This window comes from Hemiscyllium ocellatum, chromosome 16 (assembly GCF_020745735.1).
Source record: "Hemiscyllium ocellatum isolate sHemOce1 chromosome 16, sHemOce1.pat.X.cur, whole genome shotgun sequence".
Classification (NCBI taxonomy): domain Eukaryota; kingdom Metazoa; phylum Chordata; class Chondrichthyes; order Orectolobiformes; family Hemiscylliidae; genus Hemiscyllium; species Hemiscyllium ocellatum.
Genome location: NC_083416.1, coordinates 46,878,743 through 46,897,903, shown reverse-complemented (window position 1 = coordinate 46,897,903; position 19,161 = coordinate 46,878,743). Strand labels below are relative to the sequence as shown.

The window sequence follows — 19,161 nt, the reverse complement described above, 5'->3', positions numbered from 1 at the left end:
ATCATGACCATGTCTTGATGACATAGATCCTGTCTATTGAGAGTAAACCTATTTTCTGCTGTTCACAGCTATTGTGAACACATACTTTTACATCTCTATCTCTCCTTTACTACCATTAGTCCTCCTTTCATCCTTTGCTCCAGGCATCCTCACCATCAGTTGCTCTTGCTCCTCCTCTTCCTTTAGCAACAGCATTAATAAAAAATTTCTAGCCCTTTTCAGTTCCAAAAGAAGAATCTTGAAATATTAACTCTGTTTCCACTGCACAGGTGCTGCCAGACCTGTTGGCTTCTCCAGCACTTTCTGGTTTTAATCCCAATGCATGAGATGGGTGTCTTTACTGGTGTATAGAGACCTGGCAGCATCATTGCAATGAAAGATGTTGGTTTGCAAAAGCAAGTCATGCATGCAAATAGGTTTCTGCTGCTCACTAGGGAAGATTTGCATATCAGTGTTCAAACTGCAGGTGGAAAATTTGATTCTTTATTTATCGCTGTTGAGAATCTCGTCTTTCCAATGTTGCCATCTTTTCCCAAATGACTCACCATTGCTCACCTCATTCACTGGCTACATTTTTAATGAGACAAACAAAAGATTGATAAATCAATAAGTAACTCTGTAGTAAATGCAATTGAAACAAGCTTGGAATTTTTTTACATTTAAAAATGTAAATCTGTGTTTGTCTTGCAACAATAGTTAGTTGCTCTCTAAGCCTGCAATGGAGTCAGCGAGCTTGGGAGAATAAATTGTAAACTTCATGAACAGGATGAATTAATCACATGGTTTATGAAAAGTAAACATAGCACTGGTTGAATCATTCAAAGCATGCCACGTTGTCATAGAGATGGTTATTCAGGGTCCGGCTTCTGTTACAAAATTCTTTTGTTTAATCTATCAGCCTGTGTTTGCTTTCATAAAGCGGGTAGTTCCATTTAGGAATAGACACATAGCTGTACCTTTGTTTGGCAAAGTCCACTTCCCACCAGATTGAAAGCCACATTGATGATGATTAGCCTTGCAGTGATGGCAATTGACATTATGTGCCTGATGTGAAGGCTTCAGCCAGGTATGGCTCTGAAGAAAAGGATAGCAACTTATATAGTACATTTCCTGACTTCAGAATATTCCAAACTACTTTATACAGAATGTAGTTCTGAAGTACAGTTGCTATCGTACTGGAGGAGATGCAGTATACAATTTGGATGAAACAAGGCCCCACATAAAAACAATAAAGTAGGTAACCAGATAATCTGATTGGTCGAGCAGTTAGGAGTGATGCTGTTTCAGGATCAGTAGATTTGAAATAGGAGAAGTAAAGGTGGACGCGGAGAAGTGAACAAAAAAAAGATTAGAGCTGGAGCTACTGTCAATTTGTATGCTTCACTGGATGTCTTCATAGCTTTTATTTATTGATCTCTGACATCTTATTTACGTATCAGGATATACTGTCATCTTTAAGATAGACACTCACAGGTGGGCCAGAGGACCCAATGTCTCCTTTTTCACCTTTCTGTCCTGGAATTCCTGGGACTCCTGGGATTCCCGATTCTCCTTTAGGCCCAATTATACCCTAAAATATATGAAACATATATTTCAAAAAACACAATACTACAATTGTACGCTTATGTATAAACCGTCTCACCTTAATGCATATGCATGTTAAGATGATTGATTGGATTTTCATCCTTGAGGATACAGCAGTCGGGAAAGTTCCCAGTTTTGTGCCCCCTTTTTGGAAGTACCATCTCTGGGGATCCTAACTGATGGGGTGGGGGTGGGTCAGATGCCAGCCAACCCAGAGAAAGATCATATGCAGCCATGGGATTGGTGCTTGAGGAGACAGGCTGTTGTGAAGTCCCACCTCAGTGCTCAAGTCTTTGTCCCAGCTTTACAAAAACAAAAGCCAAGCCCTGCAGCTCTCATACACTACTCCATCCGGTCCACCAAACACTTCCTATTACCTATCATTGCCCCTCTACCAAGGCATGGCACCTTCCATCCACCAGACATCCATTGCTTTGCTACAGTGCATGGTGGCTGTTGGACGTGTAAAAGAAGTTAGAGAGCAGGCCACTTTTACTCTATTCCTTCAGTAAGTGGAGCAGGTCACCCATACCAAAGATGTTTTCATAAAAATTCTGAGATGTAGGGAGCAAGTGTAGTTATCTCATTCCAAATGATCTGGGACATTATCAACACATATCATATCATCACACATCACCTACACCCTAAATCACATATAATCATATACAGAAAACCGACAAACACTGACCAAATACTTAACTACACCAGCAATCATCCCAATACACACAAACGAAGCTGTATCAGAACACTATTCCAATGAGCCACCACACACTGCAGCACAGACGAACTTCGGAAAACAGAGGAGAATCACCAATACAATGTATTCAAGAAAAACGGATACTCAAAACACACAGTCCACAGATTCCTCAAGAACAAACCACAACAAGCAGACTAAACACAGCCAGAAACCCTAACCACCTTACCATACATCAAAGAAGTTTCAGAAATGACAGCCAGACTACTAAGACCCCTTGGAATCCTAGTAGCACACAAACCCACCAACACTCTCAAACAAAAACTAACAAACTTAAAAGACCCAGTACAACCCATGGACAAAACCAACGTCATCTACAAAATTCCATGCAAGGACTGCCACAAACACAACATAGGACAAACAGGAAGAAAGTTAGCCCTAGGATGCATGAACACCAGCTAGCCACAAAAAGACACAACCCTCTCTCCCTCGTAGCCCTACACACGGAGGAAAAAAAACGCCATTTCGACTGAGATAACACATCCATCCTGGGACAGGCTAAGCAAAGACATGCCAGAGAATTCCTAGAGGCCTGGCACTCCAACCACAACACCATAAACAAATGCATAGATCTAGATACCATCTATCAACCCTCTCAGAAAACGAACAGGAAATAACATCACCACAAACTCCAGGAACCCCATCCAGGACAAACATATAAATAGAAAGCAGGAGATAACAGCTTCGCTTCACTTGGAGGTAGCCACTGATGATGTTACCTAGCCAGGTAATGAAACGTCTGGATATCAAACCTACAGCTCAGCGAGCAAACCTACACCCTATATTATCATCACACTGGCATGTCTACAATGGTTAGCTGATGGTGTGTCTATGTGATAATGTTGCCAACTCCAGTTAGAGTTATTCCTTCAACTGCCCTGTTCACATTTATTACCTGCCTCCTAGCCTTGTTGCATGATACTTTCTTGTTCTAATTTGGAAAATAAATGGACATGTCATTATCCATTTGGATGGTCCTTGCCCAAGAGTCAAACACGTTCTACATTTTCATATCTTTTATCAAGGTTCAGCTGGGAAGGCTCATAGGCAGATTTCTTGTCCAGATGGCCCCTCAGTGACCTCTGAAGGACTAATCACGATCAGTGACCTACCATCGCTGATATTCAACCTGTCAGCTTTGCCAGCAGCTTCGTGGGTAGGGGCCCAGATTCACAGGCACTTAGTCTGGTTGAGGGTCTCAGTATTGGGGAGATGTGTGCTCCATAGGAAACCATTCCCTGTTTCTGATCCTGACGCTTTGTTCTGCAACCACCATTCCAATCACACACTATTCTGATAGAAATCTGTCAGCCATATCTACTGAAGGCCACAGATTGTGGTGGTGCTCCTGATGCCGGTGTTGGAGTAGCTGGCAACTCCCAGACGTGAGACCTCTATCTCTATTGTTCAATCTGACAGGAGACCCAATGCTGCCCGGCAAAACTTAATCATCTTGGAATAGCATTATTACCCTCCGAGAGAATCACAATGCCGGAGTCCTGCCAGTTCTCCAGCCAGTGGATGGGGCTCCCCTCACTCATTAAATTCTGGTCTCCTTAGTGCCAACAATTAATAACTTCATATTTTTAAACTAACGACACAGGTAATAAGTGATAATTAAAGGATCAGTTTATTTCCAAAATTCATTGCAATTATTAAAGCAATTGTTGTTGGATGAGGGTAGATATTGATTATCTATTTGACTTACTTCTTTGGAAATGTTGCTGGAAAAACACAATCAAAAATCACAATAGAAAATAAAAGGTTTGCAGACTGGATAGTTAATGACAATGATAAATGGTTAAAATAACTGGATGAATATGACATGCACACTCATGTATTGGTGTTTATTTAAAGGAAACAGTAAGAGCTTTAATATCAAAGTATATCATCAAATTCATTGAAATATTTTCTGTCAAACAGCATAAGTTCTTTTTTTTAGAAATCAAATACTGTACATTTGCTGAGCCCTGCCTACCACGGATATCTGAGGATTGGCCAATAATAGCAAAAGTTTGTGCTAATTTGCTTAAATTAAACCTAGGTTTCCAATGTATAACTGCTGCTGAGCTGCATCTTTGCAAATGATTGAAATTTTAGAGAGTTTTATAAATTGAACCAGTTTATTTAAGACATTTACTTAAAAAAAAGTCTGTTCTAGTATTAGAGGAACGTAACACAAGAAAGTATTCTGATCTGAATCGCAATAAACAATTTGATTTTTGTTGGGATGTTTGTATAGTGGATCAAATCAAAAGGAGAAGCTGGATAAAAAGATACCACATGCATCTATTTTAAAAAGACCTCAGTTTTCTAAGTAGCACTCTCACCCTGGAGTATAATGGCAGACACCTTTGGTAGTGCTGAATAGAGATCAATACAATAGATAAATAGAAATTAATACAATAAATGATGGCAGGGCAGGTGATGTATTGCAACTACAAAATGTGACAGTTCCTGGACAACAGTATGATCCAGGGCAAACATTGTTGGTAAGTGAATGTAGCTCAAGGACCCTCAGCTCAGTGTTTATGAGCTATAGCCTAAGCTGCAGACATCTAATGCAACAGAGCACAGGAAAATTATCTGGACACTTTCGCCCCCCCCCCCCATTCTTTAGGGAAGCATCTTCTGTCAGGGATAGAGAGTCTGACTGTGAATGAGATGGATATGGAGACCCAGGAGGTGGAGGAGCCTCAGCTTTTGCAGTTGCAGAACATTTTTGAGGTTCCTGCAGTCTGCCTATATGAAAGCAATGGCTGCAAAATGGACGAGAAAACTGAAAATGGCACTATGGTACTGCAAGCCATTGAAGTGGGAGAATTAGTAGGAGTGTAGTGGTAGTAGGGGTTAGTATAGTAGTCAGGGGCATGGATACAGAGATAGAGTGCAAACTATAACGTTGTCTGGCTAGTGTCAAGATTCAGGATATCTAACATGAATTCATAGCTAGCTAAAATGAATTAGAAAAACTATGTTAAAGGAACAGGTCATTGGAGATATAATGAAAGACATTTTTGGAAATATTTCAGAACACTCAAAGATACATTCCAATGTGAAAGAAAGATTTTAAAGGGAAGACACACCGTCCATGACTAAATGAGGAAGTTAAAGTAAGCATCAAATTTAAAGAAAAGATGTATAATTCTGCAGGTCACAAGACAGATCAGAAAGTATGGTTAAAAGATTAACAAGAAAGGGAAAGTTTGAGTAGGTAGAGAAAGCTAGTTAAAAATATAAAAACATATGATGTTCTTCTACAGGTATTTAAAAATAATATGTAAAGTATGGGAATTAATAATGGAAAGTAGGGGTATGACAAATAAATTGAACACATATTTTGTGTCTGTCTTCACTGCAGAGGATACAAGTAACATTCCAGAAATAATTGTGAACTGGTCCAAAGATGTGCAGGTCAGATGAATTGGCCATGTTGAATTGCCCATAGTATGAGGTACATAAGTCAGAGGGAAATGGGTCTGGGTGGGTTACTTTTCGGAGGGTCGGTGTGGACTGGTTGGGCTGAAGGGTCTGTTTCCACACTGTAGGGAATCTAATCTATTCTAATCAGAAGGGGAAAGAAAAACAAACAGCAGGGAAATGATTCCAAGAAAATCATCAGAAATAAAATCTGTCAAGTTCCCGGATCCTGATGGATTTCATCCAAGGTGTGAAAGGAAGTGACTGCTGAGATGATAGGTGCATTGGTTTTAATTCCAAACTTCCATGAAATCTGAAAGGTCCCAGCGTGAAAAGTAGTTCATGTAACTCTTCTAGTCAGGAAAGGATGGGGACAGAAAGAAAACACTGTTAAGCTAATATCTTTCATCAAGAAAATACTAAAATCCATTACTGGAAAGGTTATAGCAGGGCATCTAGAAACACTTACTCCAATCAGGCAGAGTCAACATGGCTTTGTGAAAGGGAAGTCCTATTTTACTCACTTTTTTTGAGTTATTTAGAGGAAGTAACAAGCCAACATGGACAAAGGGGAACTGGTGAATGTACTTAGATTTTTAGAAGGCATTTGAGAAGCTAATATCAAGATGTTCTAGAAAAAATAAGAATGCATGGCATTGGGTTAACATATTAGCATGATTATAAGATTGGCTGGCCAATAGAATGTAGAGTGATTGCAAAATATGTCATTTTTGGATTGTCAGATGTGATGACTAAACATACCACAGACCTGTGTAGGTGTTGCAATTATTAACAATTTATGCCAGTGACTTGGAGGAAGGCAGTGAATACATGGGTAGGTAGCAAAGTAAGTTATGAAGATGTCCATAAGGAGGCTACATAGGGATGTAGTGAAGTCAATTCAGTGGGCAAACATTTGGCAAGTGGAACTTATGGGAAAACATGCAGGTGTATTATCTAAATAGAGAGTGATTGCAGAATTCTGAGGTACAGAATGACCTGTGTGCCTGAGTACAGTATGAACCATAAAAAGTTAGCATGTACGTAGAAAGTGTGATTAGGAAGGCAAATGGAGTGTTGTTCTTCATTTCAAGTAGAAAAGAATATAACAGTACGGATATTTTGCTTCAGTAGCAAAGAGCATTGGTGAGGCCACATTGGGGATAGTGTGTACAGTATTGGTCTGCTTATTTAAGCAAGGATGTAAATTTAGAGGTGGTTCAGAGAAGGTACACTCACTTGCCACCTGGGGTGGGGGATTATCTTATGAGGAAAGGTTGAACAAACTGGGTGTCTTTCCATAAGAGTTTAGAAGAAAGAAAGATGATCTTATTGAGACATAAAAGATCCCAAGGGGACCTAATAAGATGGATGCTGCAAGGATATTTCTCCTTATGGGAGAGGCTAGATTGATGGCACATACCTTAGTGATCAGGGGTCTTTCATTTCAGACTGGAATGAGGAGGATTTTTCTTCTCTCAGAAAATTGTGACTCCTAACCCTACCCCCCCAGCTTCCACCAAGAGAGTGGTGGAAGATGGGTCATTAATTATGTTTAAAGTGGAAGTAAATAGATTCTTGACAAACAAGGGGTTAGTAGTTTTCAGTGGTACATGAGAATGTGGAGTTGGGTCACAATTAGACCAGCTATGATCATGTTAAATGGTGGAGTAAGCAAGAGTGGCAAATGGCTGACTCCAGCTCCTAATTCCAATGTTGGTATTTCCTTTCACACACACTTTTTCATATTTACTATGAAAACACTACCTGTAGAGCCTGTTGAATTTTTCCATCGTAGTCTATTATCTCTGTTGTTCCTGGTTCACCTTTTTGACCCTTCATACAAGTTGATAATAAATACACAGAAAGTATTAGTTAAGTGGCATGAGAAATTCAGTTCAAAAGACTTTCAGTACAAACATGGACAAGGTAGTTTCTAAACTCCCGATACACCCAAGAGATAGTGTTCATCCCATGCTTCTCTCAATGCATTTTATGGCCCCTCACCTTCCTTCATACCAGTAATACATCCAGAACACAAAATAAATCTGAAACTTTTCAAAGACTGAGGATACCAGTTAAAGTGGTAAAAAGCACTATATGTATTTATCCATGAAGTGCCAGGAAAGCCAATAGATGATCACGCAGTTTCATGGTATAGGTACCAAGCACCTCATTGTGTTCTACATGCTATTGGCAGGGAGGCTGGTTTGTAACTTTATTAATGCATTGCTGGAAAAGCACAGCAGGTCAGGCAGCATTCAAGGAGCAGGAGAGTCGACGTTTCGGGCATGAGCCCTTCTTCAGCCCTGAAGAAGGGCTCATGCCCGAAACGTCGACTCTCCTGCTCCTTGGATGCTGCCTGACCTGCTGCGCTTTTCCAGCAATGCATTTTCAGCTCTGGATCTCCAGCATCTGCAGTCCTCACTTTCTCCTTGTAACTTTATTAACTCAACTCTTCAGGATTCACCTCAAAAGAGTATTGTTGTAGAAAGAAATATTTGAGCACATTGTCTGAAAAATAACAGCGTTAGCAGATTCAATGATAACAGCTGCAAGGATATTGGATAAATACTTCAAAGGAAACAGAAGTACAAACCTATGAGAAAGATCAGTAGACTAGGGCTATTGGGAAAGTTTTTTCAAAGAACCAGCATAGACATAGAGTCAAAGAGATGTACAACTCAAAAACAGACCCTTCAGTTCAATCCGTCCATGCTGACCAGATATCCTAAATTACTCTAGTCCCATTTGCCAGCACTTGACCCATAGCCCTCCAAACCCTTTCTATTCATGTCCCTATCCACATGCCTTTTAAATGCTTTAATTGTACCAGCCTCCACCACTTCGTCTGGCAGCTCATTCCATACACATACCACACATTGCGTGATAAGCCAAATGGTCTGATTCAATGCAGTAAAATTCCCTGTTTCTTGGAAACAATTAATTGCTCAAAATTTTCTTCCCTGAAACATCAGTGACATCTTCTTTAATGTGCTTGCTTTGAAATGTAGGCAATATGTGAATTATTCATGACATTTGCAGCTTAAGACTAATGCTGGTCTTTGCTCAGCCACTGAATCTGAAGCATGTGTGGCCTGTTCCCACAACAGAGACTTCAGCACATCAACTATTTTTGCAATTTAAACCAGCAACAAAGTAATGCTACACAACTGAGGAGGTCTGTTCCCTCAGGACAGTAGAAATATATTGATATCCAGCCTCTTTTTCGCCTGGGAGTGATGGAAAGTTTTGGTGCGGGGGTATGTGGGGGAAGGGGGGGGGGGGGGGGGGGGGTGGTGCGGGGAGAGAAGAGAACTGGAAAGGAGGAAGAGAACGAGCACCAGAACGGACAAGGGAGAGAATGTGATTTGGAGATGCCGGTGTTGGACTGGGGTGTACAAAGTTAAAAATCACACAACACCAGATTATAGTCCAACAGGTTTAATTGGAAGCACACTAGCTTTCGGAGCGACGCTCCTTCATCAGGTGGTTGTGAACCTGATGAAGGAGCATTGCTCCGAAAGCTAGTGCTTCCAATTAAACCTGTTGGACTATAACCTGGTGTTGTGTGATTTATAACTTTGTACACCCCAGTCCAACACCGGCTAAGGGAGAGGACGACAGTGTGCGCACGTCTGCCTTGAGGCGGGAAGGGTGGAATGTTGCCAGACAGGTTTACTTCAAAACAAAATAATTACGCTTTATTTTGACATACAGGGGACGTTATTTTACATGCTGCAGCGCCTCTTTAGACAGGCGGCAGCTTCCTGTCACTAAAGAAACTCGACAAAACTATTACCATACTGTACTTACATCCAATCCTGAGCGTCCCTTTTCACCTTTCTCGCCAGGTTCACCCTAAAATGAATTCCATGATATTGGTTAAAATCTGTCAACACTGAATTAATTCAGTGCAACCATAGTTAAAAACAATGTTTCATTATGTAATTTTTGACAATCAAATTATGTGTCAGCTTTTAACCCTCTTAGGCCCAAAATGCTAGCCTCCTTTGATTTGTAAGTGGTGCAGAAATATAAACCAGAGCAGCAAAATCATTTTGTCAGTAAATACTAGTAAGGCGCCAAATCAATTTCTTTGGCAAATTTGGTCTTGGGAACATCTTTACTGGGTTTTCCCGTAGCAATGTTCGGATCCATTCCTACAACAACTTTAACATAACGAAACATTCCTGGGTGTATTGCTTAGGATATGGAGCAGAAATCCGGGCAACCAAGTGTGATTGAGAAGCCGTGGTCTCCAGAAAGGTGGTATACAATGACTAAAGGTTCACCTACTTTTGGCAAGTTGTGTTTGGAGAGTTGTGTTGGAATACAAACTGCGACTTTGTTCTGGAGGCATTTACAGAGGCAGGGTAGAGAGAGGCCTTAATAATAGATAAGGACAAAAATTTTGAAAAGAGGAGGCAGTGCTGGCCAGGAATAATACGATGAAATGTCTTGCTGTAGTATAGGAAATTGAGAAAATGTTGATTCATCTCTTGTTTTCACTTCTACTTATCAGCGACATTAATTGAAGTTTCGTGTTAGAGTTTCTCATCAAAAATTCTGCTCATCCCATTTGACATTGTGGTCTGTCTGAAGCACAATGAGTCAATGGTATCCCTGCTTTTCTCTATAATTGAACTAAATTCATTGAAAGTGGACCAATATGAAAGATATAAATTGAGCATATCTCCTGATAATTATTAAATAAAATCCAATTTAATTAGTTATGTCACACTGATTTATTCTTCCTGATAATATAGACAGTATTTTAACTTTTTATTGTAAGCATTCGAAGGATAATTAATTGTTATTGCTTTAAGGAGCAACTTTTGTCCTCTCCTGCCCCCACCTGGTCTTAAGACGTAGTCCCACTTTAGAGATCTGCTAGCAAATCAGATATCAAGCAGCTCTGTAATCCTTACAATGCCAGGTGGGAGTAATAGCCATGATGTGACAGTTCGCAGTAACTCAGAGCCCCAGGGACATCTGAATTTTGGTGTTCGAGGGTCTGGGAGAGGGTTAAAGAGGGAGATGAACGGGGTGGATGAGCTGGGAATAGCCACAAAAAGTTGGATTCCCTCTTGCCTAACCTCACAATGGACAGTTAAAGCTACTGGGCTTCAGGCTGACGTGGGTCCTCCTTCCCCTCCCTCCCCTCACACACCACGCCACAGTCAAAAGAGTAGCAGGGGCAGGACAAGGTCCCTCATGGCCACTGTACCTAAAATGACCCCAAGGATGGGTGGGTCATCTGATGCCTCTTTTGCTTGTTGTAAAGTTGCTGATAGATCGTCAGCAGGTGGCTAGTGGGAAGACCAGCTCCTGGATTTTAGAGCACCCCTACACTGAAACCCACTGATGGAGGATCAATCCAGCTCTATCCCAGATCTGTTCACAGAACACACTAAATTTATAGTTTACCTTTAATCCCATTAACCCTCGTAATCCCGGAGGACCTGCAATGCCTTTTTCTCCCTGGATAAAAGAACATGCAAGTACCAATCACAAACTATTCAGCAAACAAACATACCATCAAACTGACCGCTTTCATAGTTTCTCAACAGTAGAAAGATGTTTGTATTGAATGTACATATCAAGGCTGAAAATATTTTTCAAGTGCTCAGAGATTTCTCAAAGATTACTTTGATTTGTGAGGGCTGATTTATAGTTTTCATGTTCCTTTTTCAGTCTCACTAACTATTTTTGTGATGGAGTCATTTAGTAACAATATCTCCTACATTTGTATTGATTGTGGGGGCGGGGGGGAAGGGGGCAGGAGGGTTGCACGCACAAGAAAGCAGAATTGATCAAAGTTGTGAATAGCCTGATAACCTTAGTCTATGAAACATAGAAGCACAACACAAACTGCATGTTTTGTTCAGAAACCACAGTATTAAAACTGCAACAAAATAGGTAGCAACAAGTGCTTTTGGAAAACAAAACTGGCATAGGTAGGAAGAGGGGTGGGGAAGTCATTCAGGAGCTCAGGGAGTTAGGCTGGAAGCTAAAAGCTAGGATGGACAGAGTATTCATCTCTGGGTTGTTGCTGGTGCCATGTGACAGTGAGACAAGGAATAGGGAGAGAGTGCAGTTGAACACGTGGCTGCAAGGATGGTGTAGGAGGGAGGGCTTCAGGTATTTGGACAATTGGACTGCATTCTGGGGAAGGTGAGACCTGTACAAGCTGGACGGGTTGCACCTGAACCAGAAGGGCATCAATATCCTGGGAGGTAGGTTTGCTAGCACTCTTCGGGGGGAGGGGAGTTAAACTAATTTGGCAGGGGGATGGGATCCGGACTTGTAGTCCAGCAAGTAGGTCAGCTGTTTTTCAGGATGTCCAAGAATGTAGGGAGGCTGTGGAGAAGGTAGCACTGACCGGGAATACTTGCGGACACAGAGATGGGCTCAAGTGTGTATACTTCAACGCAAGGAGTATCAGAAATAAGGTGGGTGAACTTAAGGTGTGGATCGGTACTTGGGACTACGATGTTGTGGCCATCACGGAAACGTGGATAGAAGAGGGACAGGAATGGTTGTTGCAGGTTCCTGTTTACAGATGTTTCAGTAAGATTCGGGGTGGGGGGATGGGGAGAGGTGGTAAAAAAAAGGGGAGTGGCGTTGCTAATTAGAAATGGTATAATGGTTGCAAAAAGGCAGTTCAAGGGGATCTGCCTTTGGAGGTAGTATGGGCTGAAGTCAGAAATAGGAAAGGAGAAGTCACCTTACTATAGGTCCCCCAGTAGCAGCAGAGATGTGGAGAAACATATTGGGAATCAGATTTTGGAAAGGTGCAGAAGCCACAGGGTAGTAGTCATGGGTGATTTCAACTTCCCAAATATTGATTGGAAGCTCTTTAGATCAAGTAGATTGGATGGAGCGGTGTTCGTGCAGTGTGTCCAGGAAGCTTTTCTAACTCAGTATGTAGATTGTCCGACCAGAGGAGAGGCCATATTGGATTTAGTACTTGGTAACGAACCGGGACAAGTGATGGGCTTGTTAGTGGGTGAGCATTTTAGTGATGGTGACCACAATTCTGTGACTTTCACCTTGGTTATGGAGAGTGATAGGTGCGTGCAACAGGTCATGTTTTACAATTGGGGTAAGGGTAAATACGATGCTGCAAGACAGGATCTGAGGAGCATAAATTGGGAGCACAGGCTGTCAGGGAAGGATATTGTTGAAATGTGGAACTTTTTCAAGGAACAGATACAACGTGTCCTTGATGTATATGTACCTGTCAGGCAGGAAAGAGATGGTTATGTGAGGGAACTTTGGTTGACGAGGGAGGTTGAAATGTCTTGTAAAGAGGAAGGAGGAGGCTTACATAAGGTTGAGGAAACAAAGGTTCAGACAGAGCGTTGGAGGGATACAGGATAGCCAGTAGGGAGCTGAAGAAAGGGATTAGGAGAGCTAAGAGAGGGCATGAAAAATCTTTGGTGGGTAGGATCAAGGATAACCCCAAGGCCTTTTATAGGTATGTGAGAAACATGAGAACGACGAGAACGAGGGTAGGTCCAATCAAGGACAGTAGTGGGAGACTGTGTATTGAGTCGGAAGAGATAGGAGAGGTCTTGAATGAGTACTTTTCTTCAGTATTTATAAATGAGAGGGACCGTATAGTTGAAGAGGAGAGTATGAAACGAACTGGTAAGCTAGAGGAGATACTTGTTAGGAAGGAAGATGTGTTGGGCATTTTGAAAAACTTGAGGATAGACAAGTCCCCCGGGCCTGACGGGATATATCCTAGGATTATGTGGGAAGCAAGAGAGGAAATTGCAGAATCATTGGCAATGATCTTTTTGTCTTCACTGTCAATGGGGGTTGTGCCAGAGGACTGGAGAATAGCGAATGTTGTGCCCCTGTTCAAAAAAGGAATAGGGATAACCCTAGGAATTACAGGCCAGTTAGTCTTACTTCGGTGGTAGGCAAAGTAATGGAAAGGGTACTGAGGGATAGGATTTATGAGTATCTGGAAAGACACTGCTTGATTAGGGACAGCCAGCATAGATTTGTGAGGGGTAGGTCTTGCCTTACAAGTCCTTGAGGAGGTGACCAAGCATGTGGATGAGGGTAGAGCAGTGGATGTAGTGTACATGGATTTTAGTAAGGCATTTGATAAGGTTCTCCATTGTAGGCTTATGCTGAAAGTCAGGAGGCATGGGATAGTGGGAAGTTTGGCCAGTTGGATAGAAAACTGGCTAACCGGTCGAAGTCAGAGAGTGGTGGTAGATGGTAAATATTCAGCCTGGAGCCCAGTTACAAGTGGAGTTCCACGGGGATCAGTTCTGGGTCCTCTGCTGTTTGTAATTTTTATTAATGACTTGGAAGAGGGAGTCGAAGAGTGGGTCATTAAATTTGCAGATGATACGAAGATTGGTTGAGTTGTGGATAGTGAGGCGGGCTGTTGTCGGCTGCAAAGGGACTTAGATATGATGCAGAGTTGGGCTGAGGAGTGGCAGATGGAGTTCAACCCTGTCAAGTGTGAGGTTGTCCATTTTGGAAGAACAAATAAGAATGCGGAATACAGGGTTCACGGTAGGGTTCTTAGTAAGGTGGAGGAGCACAGGGATCTTGGGGTCTATGTTCATAGATCTTTGAAAGTTGCCACTCAGGTGGATAGAGCTTGTAAGAAGGCCTATGGTGTATTAGCGTTCATTAGCAGAGGGATTGAATTCAAGAGTTGTGAGTTGTGAGGTGATGTTGCAGCTGTATAGGACCTTGGTAAGGCCACATTTGGAGTACTGTGTGCAGTTCTGGTCATCTCATTTTAGGAAAGATGTGGAAGCTTTGGAGAGGGTGCAGAGGAGATTTACCAGGAGGTTGCCTGGAATGGAGAATAGGTCATATGAGAATAGGTTGAGAGTGCTAGGCCTTTTCTCAATGGAACGGCGAAGGATGAGGGGTGACTTGATTGAGGTTTATAAGATGATCAGGGAATAGATAGACAGTCAGAGACTTTTTCCCCGGGTACAACAGTGTTACAAGGGGACATAAATTTAAGGTGAAGGGTGGAAGGTATAGGGGGGATGTCAGGGGTAGGTTCTTTACCCAGAGAGTGGTGGGGGCATGGAATGCGCTGCCTGTGGACGTGGCAGAGTCAGAATCATTGGTGACCTTTAAGCGGCAATTGGATAGGTACATGGATAGGTGCTTAAGCTAGGACAAATGTTTGGCACAACATTGTGGGCTGAAGGGCCTTTTCTGTGCTGTATTGTTCTATGCTCTATACACAACTCACTGTGTTTCTAACACAGCTATTGTACCTCAAGAAATTCACAGTATTACAAAAAAACTGAAGTGGGACAACACAAATGTAATCTTAATGAAATAAAACCTGTCAATATTATACAATTGACAGTGTTCATTTCATCTACTACATTCTTCTCTCTATACCTGCACATTAATTCTTCAATCGAAAGATTCCATGTTAATTTACGAGAAATTAATGAGCTGTTTCTTGTTCCCAGTTAGGGAGCTGAAAAGGTTGGAACTGGTTTTTTCCTGTTTTGTAGCCTTTTGCATTTTCTTTGAAACCCCGCTTCCTCTTTTTAGTTTCTCACTCCCCCTCTGCATCCCCTCACTGCTTCCTACCATGGATCCACTCTCCTACTTTGCAGCAGAACATCACATCCCCCGGCCAGCTGCTTCAATTCCCAGCCTCACTGACCTCGTTCATCAGTTTTACCCTTCTGTCCAGGGAACATGCATCCCATTCCTGCCTCCTCAGAACTTGCTGATTGTTACCAGTCACCCTGCTCATCCAATCAGACGCTGTTGTTTTTTCCCACTCACCAAGAACAAGTGTGGGAGAGAACTCGCCTCTGGTTGGAGGAGCAGTTCCTCACCGATTCTTTCCATCCTGATAAAGGGTGTCTTTCCACTGAATGGCCACCTCATGAGGGAATTTTCCCAGGTGATTCTGGGATTGAATTCTCTTGCTGCCCACATACCCTGCATATTTTGAGCCTTAATTTGCATTATGTTGGGTGATGACTGACAAGTTCTGCAGAAAGAGTTGATCAATAATAGATGTATTTTCTAGTGTTTGTTAGTGTCAAGGAAAAATAAGTCAATTTAAATTGGCTTAATGTGAGGAAAAAGCAGTTATAATGACATTCAACCACGTATGGTACTGGTCTGAGATTCTCCACCCTTCCAAAAATGGGAAAGGAAAGGGTACAAAAGCCAATCTTTGCTTATTATTAAAGTTGTTACTAATGAATTCCAGCAGATGAAATGATTGTGACCTGTCAAGCATGTAATGCTGGAAAAGCACAGCAGGTCAGGCAGCATCTCGGAGTAGGTGAATTGATATTTCGGGCAATAGCCCTTGATCCTGCCTGTGTCAATCTTTTTAAAAATCTGATATTTCTTGAAAATTTGCTTATAAGTTTCATCCTCTTTGATGTTCAAAAGAAAACCATAGAATATTACAGCACAGTACAGGCCCTTCAGCCCTCGATGTTGTGCCAACCTGTGAAATTAAGCTGATGCCCATCTAACCTACACCATTCCATTATTATCCATTTGTATCATTATTAGCATGATGTGTCATTAGCAATTATTGAAGGCTGTCAAATGTCCACAGGAATAATACAGAAAGATGTCCTTCAGGATACTCAAATTGAATAAATCTGTCTTTGGTAATTAAATTCAATTGTTGAAACATTTAAGAGGTTGTTAGGCTTTATTCTAGCTAATGAACATTATTTTATTTGAATTACTTACACAATAAAGCAGACAAGAAAGCAAGACTGCAGTTAGCAAATTAAATACTGGGACTTTGCCCTAAGCATCATTCTGCTAGCCTCAAATAGAAAGCAGGGCCAATTTTGAGAATGGGGTAAGGAGCATGTGGCCAATGGCCAACAGGTTGTCGATGGAAATCAGGAATTTCAGAGAATCAGCTGTTGGGCAGGCCATCCAGCTTCTGGTTCAGCAAGATGTAGATCCAGGGGAACAGGCGGGCTGTTCAAGGGTTGGGACCTGAGACACTGAAGGCTCAGGTAGATTTTTTTTTAAAAACTAGGAGCACTCCTGCTCCTCTGAATCCAATAAAAATAAATTAATTTTTTTTGGACTTTTCTTTGTCAGGACCATCAGATGTAACAATGCAGAATTTATGTAGTACATATGCCATCTCATTTACATAATAAAAAAAACATACTGGACTGAGCTGGGCCTTCCCTCCACTCAACTGTTGGCCTGTTAAACTATAAAGTCAGCCACACTGTTGGAGAGAACTGGGTGTTAAGTCACACGCACTTTTTGTTTGAGATTCTGCTGTTCACCTTCCATTCAGAATGCATTGGGAGGTGGAAAAAGAAGGCATTTCTCCCCACAGTGGTTAGCACTGCTGTCTCACAGCGTCAGAGACCCGGGTTCAATTCCCGACTCAGGCGACTGACTGTGTGGAGTTTGCACATTCTTCCTCTGTCTGCGTGGGTTTCCTCCGGGTGCTCCGGTTTCCTCCCAGTGTCCAAAGATATGCAGGTCAGGTAAATTGGCCGTGCTAAATTGCCCGTACTGTTAGATAAAGGGGTAAATGTGGGGGAATGGGTGGGTTGCGCTTCGGCGGGTCGGTGTGGACTTGTTGGGTTGAAGGGCCTGTTTCCACACTAAGTAATTTAATCTAATCTAATCCTTCAATTCTCCACTCCAATATAAATTCACTCAACCAATGTCAGTTTGTTCCCAGTGAAGGAAGGGGCTGATCAAACAACACCCAAAATGGAAGCAATATCAGAAACAAAACATATTTACTTTGTTCTGTTTCAATATAAATACTTTCAAAAAACATTCTATTCTCAACTGTGCAATGAACGGTTGAAGCCTTTCAGGAGGATGCCTCCTTTACCCCAAACCTCAAACTTTATTACTGGTGTTGACATGATTCTACTCTGATGAACTTAAGAGGAGAAAGAAAATATTAAAACAGTGATGTTAACAATGATATAAGTTAGTCCAAAGTATGGTGTGCAAGAAGCACTCATGAGATAGTGCAGATTCCAAAACACACTATCAAATGCAGAGTAAACTGGTGGAAACGTTTCACTTTTGCAGCTTACATAACATTTTGTGTGATAAGCCACAATCACCAACAATATGCACTAGAATATGCTAGCAGTTATCGCATTAATTGTAGCTTCAATGCACCATTTTGTTAAGCTAGATGTATTGTGTTGGACAACATGTAATTATGAATCATAGAATTCCTACAGCATGAAAGTAGGTCATTTTTCTCATTGAGTTCACACCAAGCCTCCTAACAGCATCCAATCCAGATCTAATCCCTTCCTGATCCCTCTAACTCCGCACTTCCCAAGGCTAAACCACCTAGCCTGCACATTCCTGGATACTATGGGCAATTTAGCATGGCCAATCCACCTAATAATTGAGACGGAGAAGAAAAACAGGAAAAGTATTGTGGGGCAATCCAAAACCAGAAGTCATAAATATAGGATAGTCACAAATAAATACAGTATAAAATTCATTGAAACTTAAAGCAAGTGTGTCACAAAGACATTGTGAATAACAAAAGAAAACTGCAGCAGACTATAGTGGCACACTGAAGCACTGAAACTCAACTGCTGACTCTTTGGAAACCCAAAGCTGCAACAAACAAAAACTGCATACGGAAGTGAGAGAAGTGAAGGGCTTGGAGTTGCAACATGACACCGGTGTGGTGATAAGACATGAGGTTTTGAAGGACTAGCGATATCACAGGGAGACTGGAAAAGGAGTGATAGAAGGCTTGCGGTCGTCAATATTCTCAGATATATGCTTGCATGGTTATTGGGATATTAGTCAATCATGAACTTCTGCACCCTTCCGAGTACAACCAACCTGATGTGGAAGAGACACATTAATATCGTTGCTATCAAATTATCAACATGTATGCATATCAGAAAATAGAATGATAAATCACAATACAAATGTCAGACAACTGAAAAGAAGTCAGTTTGAAACATATGGACTAGATTACTGATCAATTCATGGTCAATAGGCAGAAAGTTTAGCCCACGGCTATCCTAACAGAACTAATAAAAAATCAGGTTTATATCTGTATTTCCTAAAATTCAAATATATATTAGACTTGTAACAATATTGCTGCAGCTTCCACTTCACATTGACAGAAAAATAATGTTTAATGCTGGAGTTAGGTATATATCTGATTCCAAAACATTGCCATGAAAGATCCCCTCAGAGAAACTATCTCATACCACTTGGGCTCATCAGTGTGTTGTCATGCCACATTTTAGTAGTTCTTGGTGGAATCTAGGCCAGTGTCTTATACACTTGGATGGAATTTTTATCAGATTTGAGAGCAGAGATGAAAAATTCTTATGCAAATGAAAACAGAAACTGTTGGAGAAAGTCAGCAAGTCTGACAG

The 19,161-nt window shown here is 41.5% G+C and overlaps 1 protein-coding gene across 1 annotated transcript in view; it reads right to left on the bottom strand.

Annotated features, from left to right (window-relative positions):
* LOC132823071 (collagen alpha-1(XXIII) chain-like) overlaps positions 1-19,161 on the bottom strand; it is a 241,715-nt gene that overhangs the window by 72,387 nt on the left and 150,167 nt on the right. The window contains exons 9-12 of the mRNA XM_060836612.1: positions 11,189-11,242; positions 9,575-9,619; positions 7,526-7,594; positions 1,472-1,570 (exon numbers count right to left, since the gene is read on the bottom strand). Of these exons, the coding sequence (XP_060692595.1) occupies positions 1,472-1,570; positions 7,526-7,594; positions 9,575-9,619; positions 11,189-11,242 (267 nt within the window). The remainder of the gene's footprint in view (positions 1-1,471; positions 1,571-7,525; positions 7,595-9,574; positions 9,620-11,188; positions 11,243-19,161) is intronic.